Source organism: Cryptosporidium andersoni, assembly GCF_001865355.1.
Source record: "Cryptosporidium andersoni isolate 30847 chromosome Unknown contig_60, whole genome shotgun sequence".
NCBI classification, from domain to species: Eukaryota; Apicomplexa; class Conoidasida; order Eucoccidiorida; family Cryptosporidiidae; genus Cryptosporidium; species Cryptosporidium andersoni.
Window position 1 is genome coordinate 32,604 of NW_027122816.1, and position 25,999 is coordinate 58,602.

General features: G+C 25.5%; 14 protein-coding genes across 14 annotated transcripts; 6 read left to right on the plus strand and 8 right to left on the minus strand.

The window, feature by feature from the left end:
• On the minus strand, positions 1 to 1,803 carry cand_014130 (plasmid maintenance protein; the record flags this gene model as incomplete). Its single annotated transcript, XM_067211648.1, has 1 exon — positions 1 to 1,803. One exon carries the CDS (start codon positions 1,801 to 1,803, stop codon positions 1 to 3), a length of 1,803 nt encoding a protein of 600 aa, XP_067069620.1.
• A 239-nt stretch (positions 1,804 to 2,042) lies between these two features.
• On the minus strand, positions 2,043 to 3,596 carry cand_014140 (kelch motif family protein; the record flags this gene model as incomplete). Its single annotated transcript, XM_067211649.1, has 1 exon — positions 2,043 to 3,596. One exon carries the CDS (start codon positions 3,594 to 3,596, stop codon positions 2,043 to 2,045), a length of 1,554 nt encoding a protein of 517 aa, XP_067069621.1.
• A 420-nt stretch (positions 3,597 to 4,016) lies between these two features.
• On the minus strand, positions 4,017 to 5,573 carry cand_014150 (uncharacterized protein; the record flags this gene model as incomplete). Its single annotated transcript, XM_067211650.1, has 1 exon — positions 4,017 to 5,573. One exon carries the CDS (start codon positions 5,571 to 5,573, stop codon positions 4,017 to 4,019), a length of 1,557 nt encoding a protein of 518 aa, XP_067069622.1.
• Positions 5,574 to 5,877: 304 nt separating this feature from the next.
• Positions 5,878 to 10,323, plus strand: cand_014160 (uncharacterized protein; the record flags this gene model as incomplete). The annotated part of the gene is made up of 1 exon (XM_067211651.1): positions 5,878 to 10,323. The coding sequence occupies one exon, from the start codon at positions 5,878 to 5,880 to the stop codon at positions 10,321 to 10,323; it is 4,446 nt and encodes a 1,481-aa protein (XP_067069623.1).
• Positions 10,324 to 10,587: 264 nt separating this feature from the next.
• On the minus strand, positions 10,588 to 11,694 carry cand_014170 (small GTP-binding domain-containing protein; the record flags this gene model as incomplete). The annotated part of the gene is made up of 1 exon (XM_067211652.1): positions 10,588 to 11,694. The coding sequence occupies one exon, from the start codon at positions 11,692 to 11,694 to the stop codon at positions 10,588 to 10,590; it is 1,107 nt and encodes a 368-aa protein (XP_067069624.1).
• A 280-nt stretch (positions 11,695 to 11,974) lies between these two features.
• On the plus strand, positions 11,975 to 12,752 carry cand_014180 (uncharacterized protein; the record flags this gene model as incomplete). The annotated part of the gene is made up of 3 exons (XM_067211653.1): positions 11,975 to 12,160; positions 12,218 to 12,421; positions 12,486 to 12,752. 3 exons carry the CDS (start codon positions 11,975 to 11,977, stop codon positions 12,750 to 12,752), a joined length of 657 nt encoding a protein of 218 aa, XP_067069625.1.
• Positions 12,753 to 12,770: 18 nt separating this feature from the next.
• On the minus strand, positions 12,771 to 13,906 carry cand_014190 (uncharacterized protein; the record flags this gene model as incomplete). Its single annotated transcript, XM_067211654.1, has 6 exons — positions 12,771 to 12,803; positions 12,872 to 13,158; positions 13,218 to 13,290; positions 13,358 to 13,545; positions 13,603 to 13,746; positions 13,813 to 13,906. 6 exons carry the CDS (start codon positions 13,904 to 13,906, stop codon positions 12,771 to 12,773), a joined length of 819 nt encoding a protein of 272 aa, XP_067069626.1.
• A 147-nt stretch (positions 13,907 to 14,053) lies between these two features.
• Positions 14,054 to 16,912, plus strand: cand_014200 (uncharacterized protein; the record flags this gene model as incomplete). Its single annotated transcript, XM_067211655.1, has 2 exons — positions 14,054 to 14,072; positions 14,238 to 16,912. 2 exons carry the CDS (start codon positions 14,054 to 14,056, stop codon positions 16,910 to 16,912), a joined length of 2,694 nt encoding a protein of 897 aa, XP_067069627.1.
• A 123-nt stretch (positions 16,913 to 17,035) lies between these two features.
• On the plus strand, positions 17,036 to 17,516 carry cand_014210 (uncharacterized protein; the record flags this gene model as incomplete). Its single annotated transcript, XM_067211656.1, has 3 exons — positions 17,036 to 17,045; positions 17,100 to 17,159; positions 17,236 to 17,516. 3 exons carry the CDS (start codon positions 17,036 to 17,038, stop codon positions 17,514 to 17,516), a joined length of 351 nt encoding a protein of 116 aa, XP_067069628.1.
• Positions 17,517 to 17,587: 71 nt separating this feature from the next.
• Positions 17,588 to 18,690, minus strand: cand_014220 (uncharacterized protein; the record flags this gene model as incomplete). The annotated part of the gene is made up of 3 exons (XM_067211657.1): positions 17,588 to 17,852; positions 17,936 to 18,283; positions 18,425 to 18,690. The coding sequence occupies 3 exons, from the start codon at positions 18,688 to 18,690 to the stop codon at positions 17,588 to 17,590; spliced, it is 879 nt and encodes a 292-aa protein (XP_067069629.1).
• Positions 18,691 to 18,954: 264 nt separating this feature from the next.
• Positions 18,955 to 19,490, plus strand: cand_014230 (centromere protein A; the record flags this gene model as incomplete). Its single annotated transcript, XM_067211658.1, has 3 exons — positions 18,955 to 19,005; positions 19,058 to 19,115; positions 19,195 to 19,490. 3 exons carry the CDS (start codon positions 18,955 to 18,957, stop codon positions 19,488 to 19,490), a joined length of 405 nt encoding a protein of 134 aa, XP_067069630.1.
• A 1,706-nt stretch (positions 19,491 to 21,196) lies between these two features.
• cand_014240 (uncharacterized protein) lies at positions 21,197 to 23,360 on the plus strand (the record flags this gene model as incomplete). Its single annotated transcript, XM_067211659.1, has 2 exons — positions 21,197 to 21,281; positions 21,376 to 23,360. 2 exons carry the CDS (start codon positions 21,197 to 21,199, stop codon positions 23,358 to 23,360), a joined length of 2,070 nt encoding a protein of 689 aa, XP_067069631.1.
• Positions 23,361 to 23,627: 267 nt separating this feature from the next.
• cand_014250 (RNA pol II accessory CDC73 family protein) lies at positions 23,628 to 25,019 on the minus strand (the record flags this gene model as incomplete). The annotated part of the gene is made up of 1 exon (XM_067211660.1): positions 23,628 to 25,019. One exon carries the CDS (start codon positions 25,017 to 25,019, stop codon positions 23,628 to 23,630), a length of 1,392 nt encoding a protein of 463 aa, XP_067069632.1.
• A 270-nt stretch (positions 25,020 to 25,289) lies between these two features.
• On the minus strand, positions 25,290 to 25,883 carry cand_014260 (ATP synthase lipid-binding protein; the record flags this gene model as incomplete). The annotated part of the gene is made up of 2 exons (XM_067211661.1): positions 25,290 to 25,597; positions 25,694 to 25,883. 2 exons carry the CDS (start codon positions 25,881 to 25,883, stop codon positions 25,290 to 25,292), a joined length of 498 nt encoding a protein of 165 aa, XP_067069633.1.
• Between the last annotated feature and the right edge of the window lie 116 nt (positions 25,884 to 25,999).

Here is a 25,999-nt window from a genome sequence, read left to right on the forward strand (position 1 = left end):
TTAATTATTTTTTTTATATATATAATAATAAGAATATGTAATATATCCTTTTGGTGTCTCAGTTATAATGGAATCAAATATTGGTTGTCCTAATTGTATATAATTATTTAAATTTAACCAATTTTTAATATCATTAATAAAACTACTATGTACAATAAAGTATGTTGGAAATGGACCACATATTTTTTTCAAAAATCTATAATGAAGGCATGAATCATTTACATTTTTAATAGTTGTAATTTCATTATGGAACCAACCAGTATATATATTTTTCTTTGATAATTTAGGAATAATATAAGGTGAAATACAATTAGAATAATTGAATTGATTAAAATGATTTGAAATAAAAACTGAATCTAAAAAACTAGTTATATTATTTGAATACCAGAGACGAGAATTCCAATTTTGAGCATTATTAATAGGAGAACAATCAAAAAATCCCATTTGTATTGGTTTATAAATATATGAATAAAATGGATACATATGACATTGTGAAATAAAAAAAATTGAACTATTAGATATATTTGGTAAGCTCAAAATAACTTTAATAACACTTTCACCTCCTCTTTGGTGTAATAATGAAAAATAAATAGCAGGTATTAATTGAAAAATGATAATAATTAATATAATAATTTTTATATATGAATAATTATATTTTTTTGAAAAATAACGATTTATACAGTAATAAATACCAATAGTAGTTGTTACAATTAAGAATGGAAAATATGGTAATATAAACCTATATTCTTTATGAGAGGAAAAGGATAATAATATAATAACCAAAAAAATTGATAGAAGAATTGCTTGAAATTTTGAAATAAATTTTAACTTTTTATTCTGATTAAATAAAATACAATATAATCCTAATATAAAAAAAGGAATATATGAAAGCAACAAAGATATAGGGCATTCCAAAAAATAATAATGCCAAGAATTATTACCAAAAAAAACCCCTGGATTACCTAAAAGATTGAAATTAAAGAAATTAATCATTGGTAAGACAAATTTACCATAAAACCACCAATCTGCAGAAATCATAATAATTATTGAAATTGATACAATAATAAAAGATTTTAATAAGAAATAATAAAATCTACAATAAGAATACTTTAAAATTATATGAATAGAATAAAAAAAGAATATTAGAAACCAAAATATAACTGATGAATGTCTAATTAAAACACTTATTGAAGATAAAATCAAAGTAAAGAATTCATTTTTATTGATATTTAAATTTTTTTCTGGTAATATAGATAATAATAAGAAATACATTGACCAAATATTTAAACAACATTCTAATGTTTGAGAATAAGTACGACATAAGCAAAAAAAATTAAACCAACTAAATATACTTAAAGAAAGAGCTATTAAATCCATATTATAAATTGTCGAGGGTATTTCAAATATTTTTATTTTTAATTTAGATGTTAATAAAAATGTAAATTTAGCAGTCCCAATATCTGTTAAAAACGCAAAAAATGCTTGGAATAATCTAGGTATATAAATAATAAATATAGTATTTGATATATTTATAATATTAAATATTTTATATATAAGAGCAAATAAAAGTGGGTATATTATACTCCTTAAAGCAATACAATGATCCCATTCCCATGTAAGAAATCCATATCCAAAAACGATTTGATAAGCAACTTCAAGTGATTGCCAATATTCATCAGGATTAAATGTTGTTTTTATTAAAAGAGAATTTATTATACGAAAAGAAACTAATGTAAAATAAAACCATTGTCGATGATATAATATATATTTTTTAGAGAATTTAAAAAAAGAATAAGATTTCATCTAAATAAAAAGAATTTTTATATAAAAATTAATTACCTAATAATAATGATAGTTATAGTTATAATAATAATTATTATAATTATATATATAAAATATATTTAAATTATATAAAAATCTTAAACATTGCGGTATTTATAAAAAAAAAGAAAAAAAAAAAAAAAGAAATTTAACTTTTCATTATAAATATACTGTGATTTATATTTTATTTTTCATATATTATTTATCTAAGTCTTAATATTTCATAGAAGGTTATTAATTGCAGAATTAGATATCTTTATAGCCAAATGAGGATTAGTTGAAGTAAGATATTCGAAATCCCTACTTCTTATAACTATAGAAGCATGATTAGCTGCAAATTCAATACAATAATCCACTATAGTATTTGCATTGTACCTATTTGCAATATCTGCAAGCTTACATACATTACTTATATCTGTATAATTTCGAATTTTGCTTTCACAGATTCTAGATAAGGACTTCATATCATATATATCTGCAAGATGCATTATATTACATAATATCTCAACATCAATCTCATCTAAATATGATGTATAAAGAAACTTAATAATTGCATAAAATTCTCTTTTACAAATATGATGTAGATATATTGTTTCTGAAGAAGATTCGCGCATACCAACTTTAAACATAGCTTTAAAATAGCTACTTTGAGCTATTAAAATACATTTATGGGCATAGAGAGTCTCACCATTTTTAAGAATAAATACAACATCACTAAAATCTGGATTGTCAACAAGACAACCCAAATTTCCAAGCATTGGTAATGATATTTTTCTATTATGAAATGAATCCAAAAATTTACTAGTATCTAATATATAAGCATCTGCTAACCAATTTTTTCCATCATATCCACCAAATAAAAAAATCTTTCCAGGACCTATTGTAGTAGTGGAATGTCTTTGTCTTGGGCTAGGAGCCTGATTTTCAATTCTTTGTTCCCAACGTACACTTTCTGGTAAACTTGTAATATCAAGGATATATAAACAGTTACTCCGAATTCCTCTACTATATCCTCCAAATACTATTATAGTATTATCATCTATAATATTAGTAGTATGCCCTTTTCTTGCAGGTGGACAAACTCCATACATTTTTGGTTTACTAAAAGTATTAGTAGATAAATTAAAACATAATACTTCATTTACACTAGATTTTCCAGAATGCCCCCCAAAAAAAACTATATTTTTACTATTAGATACTGTACAATGACCATTTCTACCAAATGGAATCTTCCCTTCAAGTCTAATTTCAGACCACTTTTTAGTTACTAGATCAAACATCCATAGATCATTAAAACAATGAGATCCATTATATCCACCAAAAAGGTATAGTTTATTAAAAACTCTACTTAATGTATGACAGGCTCTAGCAGGAGGATTTGAAGTATTTTTACAAGGGGCTAATTTTTTCCATTCTCCTACTAGACATTCATTTACCTCTATATATTCATAAAAATCTGATTTTAAAATTTCAAATTGGAACATATCATCAAGCCAAATTTCACCATTATGACCTCCATGTATTATAAGAGTATTTCCATAAGAAGCTGAAGCATGATTATTCCTTGGGGAAGGTCGATTATCAGATGAAGTTAATTTTTGCCACTTAAATTTAGGAACCATATATAGCATTTGTAAATCATCCAAAGCTTCTAAACCATTCCATCCCCCAAAGAAAAATAGCTTATCACCTATTTTATCACAACTATGAGCTGCACGTGGAGTTGGAAATTCCCCATCTATTTCAGGACTATACCAAGGTGATATATCAAGCATATTTATATTCAAATCTCTAAAAGATTCTCAAATCTTCGAAATATGTGATTTTTTCCCTTTCCTTCTTTTTTTTTAATTTCAGAGTTTTCTATAACAAAGCATGGGAATTTATTTTACTTTGACCTAAATCTATTTATTGGCGGTAAATTATCTAAATTATTTAGGAGAAAAAAAGTAGAAAGTTTAAATATTTATAAGTTATAAACAACTTCATTGTGATTTATTAAATAATTAGAATGATAAGATTCTTAGTATTTTTTTTATCTTATTGTATTTATTTAACTAAAAAGGCTTTTCAATGTAATAATATATGGGATTTTTTTTTAATATTTGGAAATCTTAACTAATAAGATAATTCACTATATAAGCTAAGTATATATTATCTGTATCTAGTATTATCTTATTATTGAGGATAATACCTCATAATTGAAGCTTTCGAAACATTAATACTACAATAATACCTGCAATAACACATAGAGTTAACATTGTATATGCCATAAGCCAAAAAATATCTCTACTAGCTTCTAATCCACTCTGAATATTCATACCAAATATTGATGCAATTGCAGCTACAAATCCAACACATACATCAACAATATCAAGACTTAATTCACTCTTTAAAAATGTATTTCGGATCGTTGCAAGGTGGATTTGCATTATTTCTACAGCATCATCCAATTGCTCATCTAATCTATTTACAGCCTTTACTAATCCCTCAATTTCTTGTTCATAACATTCTAGCAATATCTCGGAATTAATAAATGTATGGTTAAGAGGACGATCCCAACTTTCAGGTTTAGCCCAAAACTTGGATATCTCAATTCTAGCAAGTAAATCATCATCATCTAATATTTCTTTTAATGCTTCATATACACCATGAATTCTATCTCTTAAGGAATCAAGTCGTTTTCTAATATCATTGATTTCATGAATTTTTTGTGTAGATGTTGGATTATTCTCTATATGTTTTAAATTTTCTTGTGCTATTGCATCTATTGTATAATAACTATTCCATAATTGATAACATACTTCTACTAAACAAACTTCTAAAGCATTTAATTCTAATGAAGTTTGTTGATCATTAACAGTTTCAGTATTTGGAGGTGAAACTCCACCTATAACATTTTGTGATTCTTCTATTGTTCCATATATAATAGAATGGGAATCATGAGTATTTTCAGAACATAATTGTGTTGCAAGAATTAAACGTTCAATAATTGATATATCAGAATATTCTATATTATATTTTGTAGATTGTATTCTACGATCATATTTATTATATTTCCCAGTTCCTTTAGCTACAGAATCTTCAATATCCTGAGTTAGAATTTGTCCATGAAAAATCTGAAGACCTTCATCACTACTTTTAAATTCATCATCTACAGGAAATATTACAGTATTTAGTGGTAAATAATATACTTTATCATGTAAAATAATACATCTGACCCCTGGCATATTAACAAGTATACAATTTCTTCGTATTTCAATAGAGGGACGTTCATTACCATGTCCTATTACTTGTCTAAGATCTCTTAGAGTAAGTGCACCTGCTGCCTTTTCTTCTAACAGTTGTTTTTCATTGTGAAGATGTACTTTACGAAGTAATTCTGCAGTATTCATATAATGTTGTGAGCACTTTCCATCTTTTATACATATAACTGTAATTTTTCTCTGTTTTTGGGAATATTTTTCAATCCATTGTCTTTTTGTACAAACCGAAGAAGATAAAAGTGGTTCTATATATGGATCACTAGATAATAAAGATACAGAATTATTACCTAATCTATCTTCTTGTCTTGAATTTAGCTTTGAATTTAGTCTTGAATGTAGTCTTAATTTTGTTGGTATATATTCTCTTGGAGTTAATCTATTGATTAAACTTATCTGATCTCCAACCAATGATTCAGAACTAGTCTGAAATATTGTATTAATATCATTTAATTCAATATAATCTTTTTCTTGTCCTTGAAAATCCATACCTTATTTTTATTCAAATACTGTGCATTATATAATTTTATTTTTTTGTTAAGATTTAGAATTTTTGATACTTTAATGATTTTTGTATCACGGAGATCTTAGAGTAATTTTTAGATCTTGTAGGAACTCGATACCCCTATTACAAGCGCTTGAAATTTGACGTAAATAATTTTTTAGAGAGGGGCCACTTAAAGTAATACAGGAAAATTTTCAATGTTATAAATAATTCTACTGCTTATAAAAACGGCAATAATATTGAATATGATGAACTTTTATTTTTAAGTATATATTGGTGGCTATTATAATGACTGAACCCTTGGGAGGTAAAAACAGACCTGGTCGTGATATTATTTACCCTGTACCTAATCAGTACCTACCTCCCACAAATTTAGTAGATTACCCAAGCCATCCTCTTTTGAATTCTAATTTATTTGAAAATCCTTTATGTGATGATGCTAGGCAATTGTTCATTATTCAAGATCCTGCACAACTACAAGACTCTATGACTTCTACAGCTCTAGTTGGAAAGTTAATGAGTATGTGTAGTCAAGAAGAGGTTATTGATAAACAAAAGACATCTACAGCTAATGATTTAGAAAGGCTACCTGGAGTTTTTATAGAAGGTGATATTGAAGCAAGAATAGTAAATCCAAATTTGGCAGTGAAAAGTTTTCAAAGATCGGATGCATCACGTGTATTTCATGCATCTTTAGTTCGTCCAGTTCTATGGTGTAGAAGAGTAGTTCGAAGTTTAATAACTTATTTTATTGATGCTGATCATTTAAAATTACCATATTTATATCCAAGAGTAAATAGTATTACTAATTCAAGTCCTTTGGGTTATCAGTATATTGATATTTACAACTTCTTAAGAGATAGACTGAGAGCAGTTTGGCAAGATTTAACTGTACAACATGCTAATAAGCACAGAGGATTCTTGGAAAGTTTTGAAGTTTCATTTCGTTTTTTAGTATTATCTGAAGAATTACTATGTAATATTAAGGAATTTAATTCAGTACAAAATGGTTCACTTATGTCAACTTGCTTAGATAAGTTAATGTCTGGATATAATGATGTTCATTATTTCTATTCGCGTACCACAAATAATCTTATAAATGATAAATTTTTGCATATAATTGCTTATGTATCTCCATTTGAAGCCGAATTCTGGTGTTATCGTATTCTAACAAGTATGAGTTTAAATTCACGTGGAACCTGTGATACAAGGATAATAGATATTATGGCTCGAATAAATCCAATGATTAAGAATCATATTTTAATAAAACTCAGTTTAGAAATTCACCAAGCCTTCCGGTTGGGTAATGCAGTTAGATACTTCAAATACCTTGAAAATTGTCTTACCCTATTTAAATGGATAATACAGGATAAATTGCAAAGTGAAGGAGAAATGAATATATTTTATAACTACAAACATTGTCTTATTCTTATTGCAATACTACTAAAGAAATATTCAAATGTTGTTAGGGTTAGATATCTTAATGTATTACTATCTTCTCATTTACTAAGGAGACAAGGAATGCCAGTTCATATATTTTTTAAACAATTTGGATTTTATCTAGAAGATATTCAAGCTTTTAAAGTATTTTGCCAGAAATTTAATATATCATTGATTCAAAGGGTAATAAAGGTTGTTGTTCCTATTCAATCTATTCAATCAATTGATGAAGTCACTGGTAATTCTTCCTTAATTGTTTCATTTGCATCTACAACTATTCCAAATATTGAATCATTAGATAGATTGCGACTAACTCAATTTCCTTCACCAATTATTGAAAAACTCTTGGATACTTCCATTATTTCTCGACGTGATATATTAGATCCTATATTTGATCATTCTAAAGAAACTCAATTATATGATATTTATACATGTACACTTGCTAAAAAATTACCAGTTATAAATTTTGAGAGAGAAGCTTCAGATATTAGTATGACTCATAAATCTGAAATAATTAAGAGTTCAGCTCAATTAGATAACTCAATAAATAATAATACGGCATTTTTAAATCAACCTGAGAATCTTCCCAAACACCTTTTGAATTCCCCAAATTCTCAGCAAATGGAGAGGTCTAATGAGCCTAATACTAAGAATCAATTTTTAAGTAATCTTAATATTATACAAAATCCCTCTTATTCATCCAGATTAAATTTATCAGATAATAAAGATTCATCTATGACTCAAAATCCAATTTCAAACAAATTAGATGAAACAAATATGCAAGATACTCATACAAGTATGGATTTCCTTGCTGAAGAATCTAAATCCATACAAATAAACCAAGTTCATTCACATAGTAAGGAAACGTACAATCCTAGTGAAGTAAAAAACTCAAGAAAAAGGAGTTTATCTTCATTTGACGAAAGTAGTGAACAATTCAATAATTATGATTCAAGTTTTAATATATTGCATAAAAAAAAACTTATGGGAGATGAATACTTAGTATCTTTTAGTAATGAGTCATTTTTATTGAAAGAAAAAGATAATACTGAGGAAATAATCTCTTCTACATATTTGAAAGGTAATATAGACCCACTTAATAAACAAACATTATCTTCTATTGGATTGCAATCTATAAATACTAATATATTAAAGGATCAACCAGAACAAACTGAAAATAAGTCTAAATCTTCTGTTGCCTCAATATCTAATTTTTATTTTGAGGATGATGTGATTGGGATTTCTAAATGGAAAAAGCTAAGAAATAATCCAATTCAACCAAATGAATCATCTAAAGCGGCAATACATACTGAAGATATGTCTAATTCATCTATTAGAGATACTATGATCAATTCTATATTATTGGAAGGTGACTTGTCATTACCAATATTACCACATTTGCCAATATCACCTTGTCGTATTGATACAATACTCTCCGCAACTATAATTCACTTTATGGATACATTAAGAGATTTGTCTTTAGATATCAAATCTATCTTATTTAGTTATTGTTTAATATTTAGTGATATCGAGAAAAATCAGAATATATCACGATCTCATAAGATTTGTCACTACAATTTTTATACAACAGTGCAGATGATGATTAGCGGAGTGACCTTTTGTGACATTTCAAATGACTTAGATTTGCAAATTGAAGTACCTTGGGTATCAGAAGCTACTGAACCTATTAAAGAACAATATATTAATAATATAGAGATTGTCGATATCTTTAATATTCAATATAATAAGTATAATATAAGAGATATTACTGATATAAATAAAAAGATATTATGCTATCCATATGTTACTCCTAGCTATCCTAATTTTTGTATATTACCAATAGTACCAGATGTTATTATAGAAGACAAAATTAGTATATTTGATGAAAATAATATTTACAACTTTATAGAAAAAAATCCAATAAATATTAGTCTATCTTTCCTATGGAAATTTAAACCAAAGGGAACCTTACGAAATCATTGTATAAGTAGAAGCAGATTAAAAGATTGTAATTTTAATAAAGATGAAATTTTAACGACAAGTCAAAACATAATTTGGATACTACCCTTTCCATTGGGAATTATGAAGGAAACTGACTCAGATATAATTGGTGAGTACTTAATGAATTCCTTAGCTTCATTTGTCGTTAACCCATATAAAGAGTCAATGAGTTTAAAAGCTGAATTTACAAATTTGAAAAATACATGCAATATTGTAAAACGTGCTGAATATAATGGACCTGTTTGGAGACATGTAAAAATAACATTAGCATTTGCAGCTTATATACCGAAAACAAAGACTGCAAATATTGGACATAATTATATTTATATAAAGGATTTAGAAGATGCTCTATTAAATAATATTTACTCATTAGATCATGATAAGGATGACTTTGTAATATCTTCATATTGTTTCAAGTCAAAAGGTCCATTGAAATTTATGTCTTTCCTTCCAGGTTCATTATGTAAATTTGATACTAAGTGCATTGGATTTGCTTCATTAGACTTTTTTAATATTCCTTATACTTTATTTTATCCAGGTATCAAAGATCTATTTAATGATATAGATTACTTTAAAGTTGAAAGATATATAGACAAATTGGTAATGTATAAAACTGATATAATTAGCATAAACGTTTCATCAAGTTCATTTATTCGAACAATATGGCTACAAGCATACCTAAATAATATTCGGGATAACTCTTCAAACAGTCAATTTCCTAATAGATTAATTGGCTCTATAATGGATGGATTTTACAAATGTTTCTGTCTCTTTATGGATGATAAAATTAATTGGTTACTAATTTGGAAATATTCTGCAAGTGAATGGGACTCAATTATTATTTGGATACATGAATTAGCTATTTACTTCTACAATAAATCAGAAAATTTTGAACTTAATCAATTGGATAAATTTGAATATACTACTGCTAATAGTTCTGCCAAATTAGCTAAAAATTTACTTGAACAATTTGATATCTGGATTGAAAAGAGCTGTGAAGATTGGCATAATGACACTTCCCTACCTTCATATATTTGTTTTCCAGAAAATGTATGGAATATTCTTAGTGAAGGAATCTCCCCTATATCAAATTTACACAGTATGATGCCAATTGTTAATTTAATAGCGAGTACATATACAAATATACAAGTTCACACCTCAAAAGTAGCAAGTACACAGAAAGAATCTTATAACTTCCAAAATTCCATAACTGATGAATTACTCAATTTTAAACGTTTAAAACAAGAAGTTAGTGGAAAACTTCTAAATATATTATCAAGGCAGAAAAGTTAAGTTTAAGAATATAGTTATTTATTAGAAATGTAAAGAAAAAATTAATTAATTATTAGTATTCTTGATATAAAAAATTAATACCTAAAAATAACCTCCAATTTTCAAATACATTAGAAGTAGTGGAATTCGATATATAAGAATCAAATAACAAAATACAACTGATATTATTATTTAGTAAAGATTATTACAAATCAGATAATAACAGATAAATTAGTAGTATAAACTTAATATAAGTATATTTTTAACAAATGCCCTTTAGCAATTTTACTTCTTTACTATTTGCACAACATCTTCATCCATTAATATGTGGTCTTTTCCTACTTTTTGAGGGTTATGTCTTACAGATTGACCCCAAACAAGGGCATACTTCATCTGAGGTAGTATATGCTTATGAATTCTTGCGCAAAAGTCTGCTACAGATGACTTATTACGCTTAAGAATTACTGGAGCTGCATAATCAGGAATTTGACCTTTGGGTTTTGTATATATTCTAATAAGATCAAGGTATTCCCATATCTTTTCAATCAAACCATCCAAATTCCATTCATAATGAGCTGATACCGGTACATAGTGTGGACATTGTGATAAAATATCTAACTCTTCAATTGTTATCTGATCAATTTTGTTAAGTACATAAATACAAGGTATATATATTCTATTACCTTCTATAATATCAATAATATCATCAGCTGTAGCATCACAACGAATTATGAAAGTTGCATTATTTATTCGATATTCGGAACATATAGATTTTATCGTCTCTTCATCAATATTTTTAAGTGTGGTAGTTGCAGTGATTGTAATTCCACCTCTATCTTTCCTTGTAAATGAAATATTAGGAGGTTCCTTATTCAACCTAATCCCAAAACCTTCAAGTTCTCTCTCAATTATTTTTTTATGTGTTAATGGTTTTAAAGCATCTAGTACTACTAAAATTAAGCTGCAGGTTCTACCTACTCCAATTACCTGTCTACCACGTCCTTTACCATCTTTTGCTCCTTCAATTATACCAGGTAAATCTAGTAACTGAATCTTAGCTCCCTTATAATTAAATACTCCAGGTACACATGTTAATGTTGTAAATTCATATGCTGCCACTTCACTGAATGTTCCTGTTAATTTATTTAGTAAAGTTGATTTCCCAACTGATGGAAAACCAATAAGACCTACTCTAGCCTCTCCAGTCTTACTTACATCCCAACCTTCATTTCCTCCACCACCTCCACCCTTTCCATCTGCTCCACTAATTACTTGAGCCCTTAGCTTAGCTAATTTTGCCTTCAAAAGGCCAAGATGGTAATTTGTCGCTTTATTTTTCTGAGTTCTAGCCATCTCAGTCTCTATTTCAGCTATTTTCTGTAATAAACTCATTATTTCAAACCAATTTATATAGAATCTGGTTTATTTAAAATGTAAGATCAAAGGAGATTTTATTTTTTTCTTCTTTTTTCACTTTTTCATCTTGTAATCTTGATAGTTAGCGCCTGATATATTTCAAATACTTTAGCGGTAATATGGGTACCGGAACATTACTGTTCGGGATCCAAATTTTAGGAAACTAGAAAGGATTCGGACATCTATAAACTAATTTAAGACAAAAAGATATTGGGAATAAAAAAATAATATACTCAATAATCCATTAATAGTTTAAATGTTACAAATGTTTTGTTACTTAATCTCTTTAAAAGATCCCCAACTCAGATGTAGTAAAATCTTATTTAAATATACTGTGGGATGGTATAATTCACTGGCTTTAAGGAAACTCTACAGAAATAAAAGATATCTCACTAGTGAAGTTAATAAATATTATGAGGATATCTGTAAAAGTGGAATATCAGTAAGTTACTATACACCTAGTATAATTGTTTATACTCTTAATAATGCTTTTCAATAGAGAATCTCCGACTTTGAGACATTTAAAATGGCTGTATCAGACCCTCTTAATATTACTACAATCTACTTTTCTGCAGAATTCTCGACAAGCTCATTATCATTGCTAAATGAATATATTAAATTAAAACAATTATATCCCTCAATTAAGTTCCTTTTAGTTGATATAGATGAATGTCCTAGGGCTGCATATAATTATGACATTACAGTAAGTTCTTACTAATAAATAACTATTAAAGGAAATAAAATAAAATAATACTCAACTTATTTAGGATATTCCATCTATATGTGTAGTAAGAGGAGTAGATATAGTTAATGAATTGATAACAAAAAAAGTAAATGGAGATATATTAGATATAATACAAGAGACCAAAATCATTATTGAAAAGGAACTTCAAAATTTGAAAAACTATACTTGGCCATCAGAATATATTAGGCAAATATTACCTCAATCAACTGGCTCAAAAAGTACATATTGGCATCATAATATAGGCTTAGACAATTCCAATATTATAGATTTGGGTTGGTTAAGACCATAGTTCAAAATTGAAATTAAACTAATAATCTCCCACATATTCTATAATTCCATCCTTTATAATCTAACTCAAGTTATAAATTTAATATTTACTTTAATAAATTTAAGAAATTTTAATCTTACCTGGAAAGGTGTAGTATCACTTTCAGAGTTTGTAATAAAAATTACACTATTCTCTATATAAGTTTTAATTGGTCTTAAAATAAATCTGGAACTTATTAATGAATTCCATGAAGATCCTAATGAAGGTTCTATTTTTTTAGATGAATCTAGCTGATTCTCCAATTCCCCAGATAATGATTTAAATGTCATATGATTAGTTACAATTACTGCTAATTCCATCTTTTTGGAAACTAGAACTAGTTTATTAGCAATATAATCTTGCATCTTTAATTTATAAGTTCTATTTGCTGAATATAAATTTATTGAATAGCTTAATTACAAACATATAGGGTTTAAATATACTTACATAAATTACATGTTCTAATTAACATGCTAATCGAATCTATTATTATAAGACCCAAATTCTTTTGTTTACAAATCTAAAATTTATATTTCATATTTCAAATAATAAATAACAAAGAATTATCATTATGATCACAAACTAACCATCTCTAAATTTTCCACAATATTTTTAAGTTCATTTAGATCAAATATACGAAGATATATCACACCTTCAATAAGTTTGTTTACTGTAAAGGTTCTTCTTTCATCATTGTCTAACTTGTGATAAAATTTCTCTACCAGAGAATTCGCCATTTCCTTCAGCCTAAGTATACTGAAAGAACCTTCAGAGTCTAAATATATCCCTAAATAATTTGTAAGGTAAAAAGAAAATTTAAAATATCAGATACCTATATATAATGTATTACGATCTATGCCTCCAATAGATGTTGGGATTTGAACATTTAATGAGAGTTGTTTACATAAATTAGTTTTCCCTGATCCAGGAATACCACATAATTCTAAAATTCCCTTTCCTAAAATTATCCCACCTCCTATATATAAAAAAATAAATACTTTCTGATTTAAGAACTGTAGTTTGAAACCTTGAATAAACTCACCAAGTACTTTATCTAAAGTTTTATTAAATGTCTTAATCCTATTTGAAGAGGAAGATTCATAATAGTATAGATCTAAAGCTGAAGTTCCCAACATCTAATTTCTCTTTTTTCTTTTTTTTTCTTTTCTTTTTAAAGGTAAGAAAGTTATACAAGTATTGGGACAAAAGTAAATACTATAGCATATGTAGCGCCTATATTTGTTACTTTTTTACTTTGATATGAAATTATAATTAAAGCTCAAATGGACAATTCTAGTCCAGGTAAGTTAATATAAACGATAACTAACTATAAGGGACTAGCTAAGTGTACCTTAGTACTTTTCTTTTTTTATTATTATGAAAATGAGGCAATATTTTATCATAGTTCCCATAAGGAAGAAAGAGAAAATTTAATAATAAAAATAATAAAACTTTTATTACTTTCAGAACAAATAGTCCGCATAAGATATGCTGAAGTACTACGTAACTTACGTAGTCCTGCTGGATCGGGTAGAATGATCCAAAATTTAACTTTGTTAGCTGAAGATCAAAGGCAATATGCACATGCTATAGCTAGTGTTATTTTGGAAGAAATACCACGTTCAGATACTCCTAGAAAATATGTACTACTATGTCTAGTTGATTCTATTGTGAGAAAGTGTCGAGCTGGGTCACAATTCTTTCCATATTTTCTACCTTATATAGCACCATACTTTGCAGAAGCCTATACAGTAAAAACTCCACCAAATATTTTACGATCACTAGAAAAACTACTTAAAGTATGGTCTACTTCTTTCCCAAAAGATATTATGAAGAGATTATTAAAAACTACAAATGCAATTAGATCAAAACTTTCTGAACCACCATTAGATATAACATTAACTCCTATATCTACAAATACTGATGATACAGCAACTCAACCTATATTATCTTCAGAAAATTCTCTTACTAATACTTCAGTTAATAATATTAAAACAAATCATATACCTAAACTTCAATCAATAAATACTTCATTAGAATCTGGAAGTTCAAATAATTCTGGTCAAATATCTAGTGATGTTGCAACTCAAATAGTATTAACAATACTTCAAGCAGTAGGGATTTCAGGAGATGAAATAACTTTTAGAACTTTAATAAATGATCCTAATGTTCAAAGAATTGCAAAATTACAATCTGAAGGTAAAACACAAGAAGCTCAACATCTAGTTAGTTTATTAATAAGAAATGTTGGAGGACTTCAACAAACATTATCAACTGGATGTATAAGTGAAACTCCTATTTCTATAAATAATCATACCCCTATTTTAGGGGTGCAACCACATTTTGAACAACCTCCTAATAAAAGAATAAAACCAGATCATATTAATATTAATAAACTAATGGAAACTCAACAAATTAATAACAAAAAAGTGCATGATATACCTATTCAATCAAAACATGTCACTTTAAATACCCCAATACAGACAAATCAAACTTTACATTTAGGAATTAATCAAACAACTCCAATAGCTAAAAAGACATTTTCACCAAGATTTACAGAACCTTGCTCTGCATTTACATCTGTATGGATGCAATTATTTAAATCAAAACCAAATTTTAAGTCAGCTAATACATTAGAATTGATTCCTCCAAGTATAGTAGATGCAAAGGGAAATCAAAGTCTTTATATAGAGGGATTAGAAATTAAAGAAATAAATCATTTATTTCAATTATATCAACAATTACAATCAAAAGTATATGCATCTACCAAATTCCGTAAAAAAGTTTGGTTACATTCACATTTTATTAAACGGAGAATGGATGGGTTTAATGATTTTGATCTTCAATCAACTATTGGAATGTATTATAGTGATAGACCTAATCAATGTCATATTTGTGGATTTCGTTTTATTGATTCAAAAAAGAAAGAGGCACATTTACAAATTCATCTAACTAAAAATTTAGTTTTAAGACAACGTAAACAAATGGGCTCTTCTCAAACACTTTGGTCTAGTTTAGGAGAATGGATTTATGGTTCTGAAGGAAATGATCGTATTCCAACTAAAGAAGAACTTTTTAATGCAAATAATGACTATATAGATAATAATATTCTTTCAAATACTAAAAATTCAACTCAAGAAGACAATATAATTGATATATCAAATCAAAAAATTATTTTAGAAGATATCCATACAATCCCAAATGGACTAATTCCTTCTGATAATAAAGTTATTGAAGATTCAAATTCAATATTATCTTGTTTTAGTAAATTTCTTAAAAAATCTGGTACTGATACTACTTTTGTCATTGCTGATAATCTTATAAAATGTGAATCATTAAATGAATATAATAATCATTCAATTGATTTTATACAAGAGGAGAATCAATCAAAAATTCAATTATCTCCTAAATTTAATCAACTTCATAATCACTATGAAATTAGGAAACAAATATTACAATGTGATATTTCAGATCTTATTTCATATTCTCAACAATTAAATCCTATGTGGAATGAAATGAAACAAAATGTTAGCATCTCATTTGCTCCAATAGATACATTTCATTTCGTATGTAGTATATGTCATGAACCATTGAAAATTCAATGGAGTTCAGATATAAAATCTTGGATTTGTCGTAATGCAGTTTTAGCTGTCCCCTCTAATATGAATTGTTATCAAAAATTATCTCAACTGTTATTAACTTCAGTTGATTATCCAAAATCACATCAACAATTAAGTAAAATTAATGTTAGAGATTCTATTTATAATCAGATGCTTGATTTTATTCAATGGGATAATCATGATGAACAAACTAATTATTTTAATTCTACACAAACCTATAATCAATTAAATTCTAATTTACATGATAATATTAAATATCAAAATACACAAGAAAATCAAGTTACAGATCTATGGGATTCTTTAGGAAATCAATTTCAAATAGTTCATAAGTTATGTTTTGCCCATTATTCAATGTTTACAGATTTGGTAAATTTAGTAGTCGATGGAACTAAAAATCAAATGGATCAACCCTTATATTCAAAAGATAATATAGGAAATCAAAATAAAATACGTAGAAAACAAAAAATTAAAATTAGATCAAATTCTGAAGTACCTAGAAAAAAATTTTCTTCTGTACAATAAGACAACTAATTATATATTAACTTATAACTTACAATGGCGCAGATATATACTTTAATCATTTTACCTTTATTAAATCCAAATATATTTAATACAACGGGATAATATTTAGAACTTTTTAAAATAATGAATATAGGTAAGTTATAAATATATATTATCAAAATTATAGAATTATATTAAAATTATTTAGTATTAAAAGGCCAAATTGATGATTCAAGATCTATTATATATAGGAAATATTCTAGATATGGTAAGTTTAAATATATTATAAATAAATCAATTATAAATTCATTATTTTCTTCAATATTAATATTTTGTATCATTAGCTCCTCAAATATCTGTAATTACTGAGTTAATTATTTTAAGTGGCATCATTTGTGGATTTATTGCTGCTATCTTTCAAATTAAATGGATGATGTTATTAACTGCACTTTTAATGTTGTCTAGTATTTTATCATCTAATGGGAGTGATTATCAAAGAAGTATGACATTAATAGGATTTCTTGTTATGGGCTTTATGACCCAATATATAGTACCTAATATAATTTCACATATAGAATCTACTGATAATATACAAATGAAAGAAACAAATGAAATAAAATCTTAATTTTAGTAGAAATGAATTAGTAAATTAAACACTTTTTTTTTTTTTTTTTTAAGAAAAAAAAGTTTATAATTTTAATATTTATTATTCAAAACTATATGAATAAATCCATCTATATATATACAATTGATTGCAATAAATAATAATGGAGTGTTAAGTGGTGGACGTATCCCATGTATAATTAATTCTACTTTATCAATATATCCTATTGGTACTATATCAATGAATATATCTTCAAATGTTAATAAATTTTCTCCAGACTTTATAGGGTAATATCGTAGAAGGCTAACACTTGTTAAATTTATTGAATCTATAATATGTATTCTAATAGGCAAAGATCTTTAAAAAAAAAAAAAATTATATATATATATAATATATCACCTCTCTTAAATTTACTGATTTAATAATATAAATAAACTTACTTAACATTAAATCTTTTATCAATATTTCCAAAAAAACTTTGAATAATATCATCATACTGATTTGTTGATGAACATGTCATTTGAATCCAATCTATTAATTCCTCATATTTCTTCTTAGTAATAGATTGAAATTGTCTACAATTATTATCAGTTATAATTTGTGAAAGTTTTATTATATTAAAAAAATTTTTTAAAAAAGACGGCCAATTTATATAATTATCTATTAATTCATCATATTGATTATTTAATGATATAACTTTACTATTACCAATATTCATAGATATATGGAAATGTATTGAATCTCTATTTTTACAACATATATCAAATAAGACCCCTATAGGATATTGACTAAATAAATATTAAAATATATATATATATATATATATATATATATATATATAATAAGAAGTAATAAGAAATTTATAAATTATATTAACATTAATTAAATATTACTATATATATAATGAAAAAAAAAAAAAAAAAACTTACCTTTTTAAAATAATCCCATAACTTTCAAACCAATACTTGTAATCACTAGAAATATTAATAACATTCCATATACGATAATAATCCAAAATTTTATTTATAATACAAGCTAAATAAGTAATTCTAGGTACTAATAAAAATAGTATTGGTATATGTTCACAATTAGGAAAATCCTTAGGATTTAATTGTATAGATAATAATATTAGACCACAATGAATTATTTTATAAGTAAAGTAATTATCTATAATATCTCTTTGAATAGGAAACATTAAAATAAAAAAAAATTTTAAGATAAATTTGAATTTTAAAACAAAATAACCGCTAGCGCCATCATATATATTTTAAGACCCACACGGTCTTAGAAAAAATATGCAACAAGAGTTTCCATGTATATGGGAATATACTGATTTATAGATATAAAAAGATAAAAAGAAATACTAAAATAGAAAATTTAATTGAGTTTTTGGTATCTAAATCATATAGATTTGCGATATTTCCGCTTTAAAAGTGGTCAGTAGACCTTTTAAGAGCCAATGGCTCGCTCAAAAACTACAAGTAGACGCCATGGAAAACATCCTGCAAAGGTATGTTCTATTATTTTATTATAAACAAGTTATCTATATATATAGTTTTTAGTCTCCAGCTATTCCATTAGGAGGTAGTTCTACCCAAAGGAAATATAGAAGAAGACCAGGTAAGTTATATATAAAATTAATAAGTAATTTTACTTGAAAAGGAAATGATAATTTTTATTATTTAAAATAAAAATTTAGGAACTGTTGCACTTCGTGAAATAAGACGATATCAAGCATCTACAGAATTATTAATTCCAAAATTACCATTTGCTAGAGTTGTTAGAGAGACTACTTTAAAATTTGTACCACATGGTGAAGTATGGCGTTGGACTGCAGAAGCCCTGCAAGCTATGCAATGTGCTGCAGAGGCCTTTTTACAAGGACTTTTTGAAGATGCTTATTTATGTACATTGCATTCAAAAAGAGTTACCTTATTACCAAGAGATATGCGATTAGCAAGACAACTTCGTGGTAGATATGGTGATTTTATATAAATTCAATAATTAATATTTATTATATTGATTATATACCTTAAATAATTTTATGGTAAATAATATATTGTAATAAAGATGGGAAATAATAATAAGAATAATTTTTATTTATTTATTTATTTAAATTTGCTAGAAATTTGATATGTTGAAGTATTTGTATTCTTTATAATTAAAACTCTTCAAGATATTTTATAACTAGCAATATATTAATACAGGTTTAATAATAATAAAGATATTATAAGAAACAATTAACTATTATGTTTATTGCTAATAAATTTAATTTAAAATAACCTGATTTCATTAATTTAAGCTAATATAATTAAATTCTAGTTATAATATTTCTTCATTCCCTAGTTTAGTTTAATTTATTTTAAATTGAATAATACAAATTAATTAAAATTTATATTTGAATTTTTAAATTACTATGAAATATAAATATAAATAAGTATTACATTAATTATTTTAAATTTACTTAATTATGGTAATTATATATTTGAATATTAAAAAATAATAATAATAATTTACTAAATGTATGAATTTTTCTAAATAATATTTTGAAGATACTACAAATTCTTAAATTTAAATAAATCTAAATAATACAAATAGCTCATAATAAATAACTAGAAATTATATAAATTCTTTTAATATATTGAATTTATAAATTATTATAAAAACATAGTAGTATTTTAGTATTATTTATTTTAGGATATCTAATAATTAATATTAATAGCTATTACAAAATTTCAAATTTAATATAATAAAATAAATATTTAAATAGTGATATAATTAACTGTAATTTTTATTTTGGAAACAAAATATATTTTATTCTTTAGTTATTTTTATATTTAAAATATCTAAATCTATTAATAGTAATACAGTAATAAGAAATATTGAAAAAGTAAAAGTAATTTAAAATAACTATAATAATATTATAGTATTAAGTATAGAATAGGAAAATAAAAGTAATTATTCTATTTAAATTTAAGTTTATTGTTCTTTTTTTTTTATTTTTAAAAATAAATATAATACCTAAATTTATATATATTAATAAGAGATATTTATAATATAAATACTATTAAAAATTTAAATATAAATAAAATCAGATACCTTTTAATATAGTAAATTAGAGAATTATTTTATTTATTATTATATGTTAATAATATATACTCCAATTTTATCTAAAATATAGTAGAACTCTTCTTTTAATTACTTTAAATTAATTGTAATATATTAATGAGATTTGCTAATATTAATATACCCTTATTTATTATATTGACAATTTTATTTTACCTAATACCCTTATCTTAGTATATTTATTAGGGATACAGTAGTATAAGCGTGGATGGCCGAGTTGGTCTAAGGCGTTAGACTCAAGATCTAATGAGCATATGCTCTCATGGGTTCGAATCCCATTCTACGCACTTTCTGTAATATTAAGTATTGTTGCTATGGCGCCGGCGCTCTCCTTCAAAAAAGAAAAAAAGTTACTTTTTTGTTTTTTTTTCTATTTATTATAGAATTAAGATGAACTAGAATATTTATTTAACTATGATTTAGTTTAATCAGTTATATATATATATATATATATATATATATATATTAAAATAATAAATTATAATATTTTCTGATATTTGAACTAGTATTAGGCCGCTATACAAATATTTTGATCTACTTTTCTTATTTATTTTATATAATTGAAGATTTATACTATGAGTGGAATATTCTGGAAAATTTTAAGGGGTATTTCACGTGGAGATGAATTAGATTTATCATGTAATAGTAATGAATATTATGGTAAGTTTAGAAAATTGATTTAGAAATATATAGATACCAATAATTTAAAACAAATATAATATAAATCTAATTTTATTATTTTATTAATATTTAGGGATTTTATATAAATCAATTGGTAGAACTTTAGAATGTGTTCTAACTTCTTGTTGTTTAAAATTAAAGGAAAATATCAATATAATAGGAAAAGATCCTTTAAATAATGAAACTCAAGAATATATTTTCAGTTTCCCAAATATACACTATTTTCGTGGAAATAAAAATGGTGAATTTACAATTATAATGCGACGTGGATCTGATTTAGTTAAATTTATCTTTCAATTAGATACACATAATATGCATACTGAAGCGTCTTTAAGCTATAATGTAACCCTTACACTTAGATCTTTATGTAATATATATTATCAACTTCCTGTTAAATTTTATCAATATAATGAAGATTTAATTAATATTAATAATCGAAGAAGTAAATTAAAAGAATCTAAATTTCAAAATAAAAGTGAGGAAGAATGGAAATTAATATCTGATAATTGTATTTGTGAACTAGCATCTAGTTTAGATCTTCGTGATACAATTTTTTCTATTAAAGAAACTTCAGATAAAGGAAATATACTATTTACAAATATAGTTGGAGATAGTATTTTATTTTTACCTAAATTAACTGAAAAAACTATTGAATTTTATGGTTCAGATTTAGTAGGTGAAAGAAAAAGATTTAAAATATTTTTAACAACAGAAGAAACTGATGAAGTTAATTCTTTCACAAAGGAATTATTTGATTGTATTGATCAAAAGAATCCAGATGAAAAACGTAGATGTACTTTAGATACATCTATTAATGATAGAAATAATAATGAAATAGATTATGATATGGATTTATGTGAAACATATGATCCATCTATTGATGGTTTTACTTGGCAAAAAGATGAAATAATGGAAAATGAAGAATGTTTTGATAAAGACTATGATTACAAACATTCTAAAGGACGTTTAAGTTTAGATCATAAATATATGCTTGTTGGAAGAGAAAATACTTTTGTTGGGCGTGCTGATAGAAAAAGTGGAAAATCTGAAATTTCTGTATTTAGAAATATTGATGATAATTCATCTTATAAAACAAGTAGATCTTCTATCATTAATGTTTCAACAATATCTGATATAAATTATAATAATTTTAGTCTATTACCAGTAAATGGACAATTACATAATTGTGAGAAACAAATGTTATTTTTATCTGAAACAGATCCAAATTATGTTTATCAAATGGATTTAGAAAATGAAAAAATAATAAGACGTTGGGATGCAGATGGTTTACCAATATCATCTATTGGAACATGCAATAAGGATGCTCAATCAACACCAATTCCTACATTTTTAGGACTTAGCAATAATGCATTATTTGTTATGGATAGTAGAATAAAAGATAGTTCTAATAGATTTACTTCAAAATTATATAAATCTAATGTTTTATTTAATAGTATAGCTACAGACATTGAAGGTCATATATTAATTGGTAATGATATAGGAGAACTTAGATTATTTGATGGTACAGTTAATAGAGATGGAGAATTTAAAAAAGCTAAAACATTACTTAATACTTATGGTTCTCCAATTATTTCTGTAGATGTTACTAGAAATGGTCATTGGATATTAGCAACAACAAAAACTTGTTTAGATTTATATCCTGTAAAGGAAGCAGATTCAATTGATGATAGGACTGGATTTACAATCAGCCTAAAAAATAAGCCCCCTGCAAAAAAATTGAGAATTAAACAAGAAGATTTATATATTTATGGTATAGATGAAGTATCATTTACACCAGCAAGATTTGATCAACCTCTTGGGACAGATCGTGAGACAAAAATTATTACTAGTACAGGTTTCTTTGTAATTGTATGGGATTTTGAAGCTATTAAACGAGGCGATCTTAATGCTTATACTATAAAACAAGTTGATAGAAGAGTTGAAGATTGTTCTACATATATAGGTAAATCAGATACTGTAGTTTTAGCTTACCCTGAAGATATTGCTATTCATAAACTCAATAGAAAAAATAAACGTACAAATATTTTGAGAAAGTAGAGATAGAATAAAAAAAAAAAAAAAAGTTATATATAAGATCATATTAATTTAATAATTAATTCCAATAATTTAAATATCTCAAATTCTCCAATATTAAATAAAATTCAGTAATAACTCTAAATATTTTAAATTGAAATATTCTATAATATAATTCAATATCAAAAATACTCTAATATAACAAATAATATCAATAGTATTTCTATAATATTAATTTAATTGATGATTTTAATTAAATAAAAAGAGTTCATTTAAAAAAAAAAATAAAATCTAAGAATTTGTAATCATTTTATTTCTATCATATTTAGAATGATTCCTAGGGGATGCCAAAAAACTTTCTATAGATGCCATAAGTTGAAGCCATACTGAAATATCATTATGACGACTTGTTCTATTTATACGAACAACTTCTACATTCCATTTACGAATGTTTTCAGGAATTGAATCAGATTCATAAGTAATATGATATCCTTTAATAGTTGAAAATATATCTGGTATTGATTTAAATGGAAATGCTTCTAATTGCCATTCTACTCCAGTAACAAACATAGCAACTAGTGAATACCAATCCCTCTTCCTAAAATTTAAAGTAGATTCAACAATACGGAATACTACATCCTGTGATAATACTCCTGATCCAAATTTAAGAGTTACTGTTTGTTCATAACTACCTTTAGGACGTTCTGCAGTAGATGGATCTATAAATGTCTTATCCTTTAAAAAAGATACTACATTATTTATTGTAATTGGGCTTCTTGAGGATAATGGTGCTAATATAATGGGATTCAAATTATTTGATCTTAAATAAGTTAAAAGAGATGATCTATTATATCCTGAAGAAATAGATTTTGGTATATTATTAGGTATATTTTGACGATCTTTATTTGCTTTTTTACTTGGTAATGCTCCTCCAGAATTTGTATCTTGTTTAGGTGGTTCACTCATAAACATTACTAATTGACTTAAACGATGATGAATATCCATTCCAGGGCAAACATAATCAACTCCTATTGGATATAATTGATGAATAGAATGAAAATATTTTATTGGTAAAATAAGAGATTGATCTTTTAATAAAATTGAATTATTCTGGAGTGATCCCGAAGTTTCATTTACTTCAATTAAATTAGAAATATCTGATATCTTATTATATTCTACCCATGGTTCAGATAATAATCCAATTTTCCTTATATTTGGATCTAATAAGTAACATGGTTGTAATGGAAAGTCTACAGCAATGCATTCATATTTCGATATATCTGCCATTGTATATTTTAATGGTATACCTTCTTCATAATTTAATTTCTCTTCTAAAAAATCTAATATATTTTTTTTTTCTAAAACACTTATAAATTTACAACCATATTCTTGAGCAAAACGAAATGTATATTCTTTATTTCGCGAGGCTGTTACAAATAGATATAAATCCATTAAGCTAAAAATTTCACCACGACGACTTCTACAACGGGTAGGTACATTACAATCTATTATACAATTATAATCCTTAAAAATAAATTTATTACTACTTTTTGTAATTTTATCCAATGTATTTCTCAAAATACAATCCTTAAATATTATTAAGGGATCTACTAATACTGAGACAGTCTCATCTCCATCCAAATTTACTGTCTCTTCTTTTAAAATTTCCTGTTCACTTGACATTAATTACCAGATTTCACCATTCAGCTAGCAATAGTTAGCCTTTTTAATTAACTAAGATTAAATTAAATGTAACCTACATTACTAGATGCGCGTTACCATAAGCTTAGGAATAACTCTTAGCGGGAGGTATAACTTTTTTTTTGTTTAGTAATATAATTAGATGTGTATATAATAATAGTAGGAAAAAAAAAGTTAAAATTCCGATTCATTAATTTCTAATTCTAATAATAAAATATGCCATAAAACCTTATCATTTAAGATATCTCATTATTAAGAATAAAGTAATACAGCAGACATCAACACACAAATAATACCAAATAATTCCATAAACCCCATTCCCATTAATGTATAAGTAAAAATTGTATCTTTTATACTAGGATTACGTGCAGTACCCATCACTAGAGCACTAAATAATGTTCCTATACCCTTAGCAACTCCACCAATACTAATTAAAGCAATAGCAGCTGAAATAGCTGCAATTCCTGCTTCATGGCGTCTTATTATCAACATATTATTTTTCTGTGGATTATTAATATAATGTATAGGATTATTATAAAATAGATTAGATGTCCTCGAATCTATTAGTATTAGTATAAATGGGAAAAAAAGAAAAAAAAAAAAATAAATGTATGTATAATATATATATATTAAAAATATTTATACTTTGCACTTACTTTGAAATTTATTGTTGTTGGAATAGTTCCTGATTGCCAAAATATTCCTATTTAATGGGTATATTGAAGATAAGTATAAGTTTGTATTTGTCTTGCTAAAACTTAATAAGTAACTATTATATATAAATAGTTTATCAAAACGTTTTGTTATTGGAACTGAAGATAAAAATCTATTCTGTATATTTATCATATTATCAAATTAGATATATTAAATCTAAAAATAATACTATATTAACATTAAGGAATTTCTTTAAATTCCACTCTTAGGAATATATAAAAGTAATCATTGAAGGGGGAAAGTAGGGG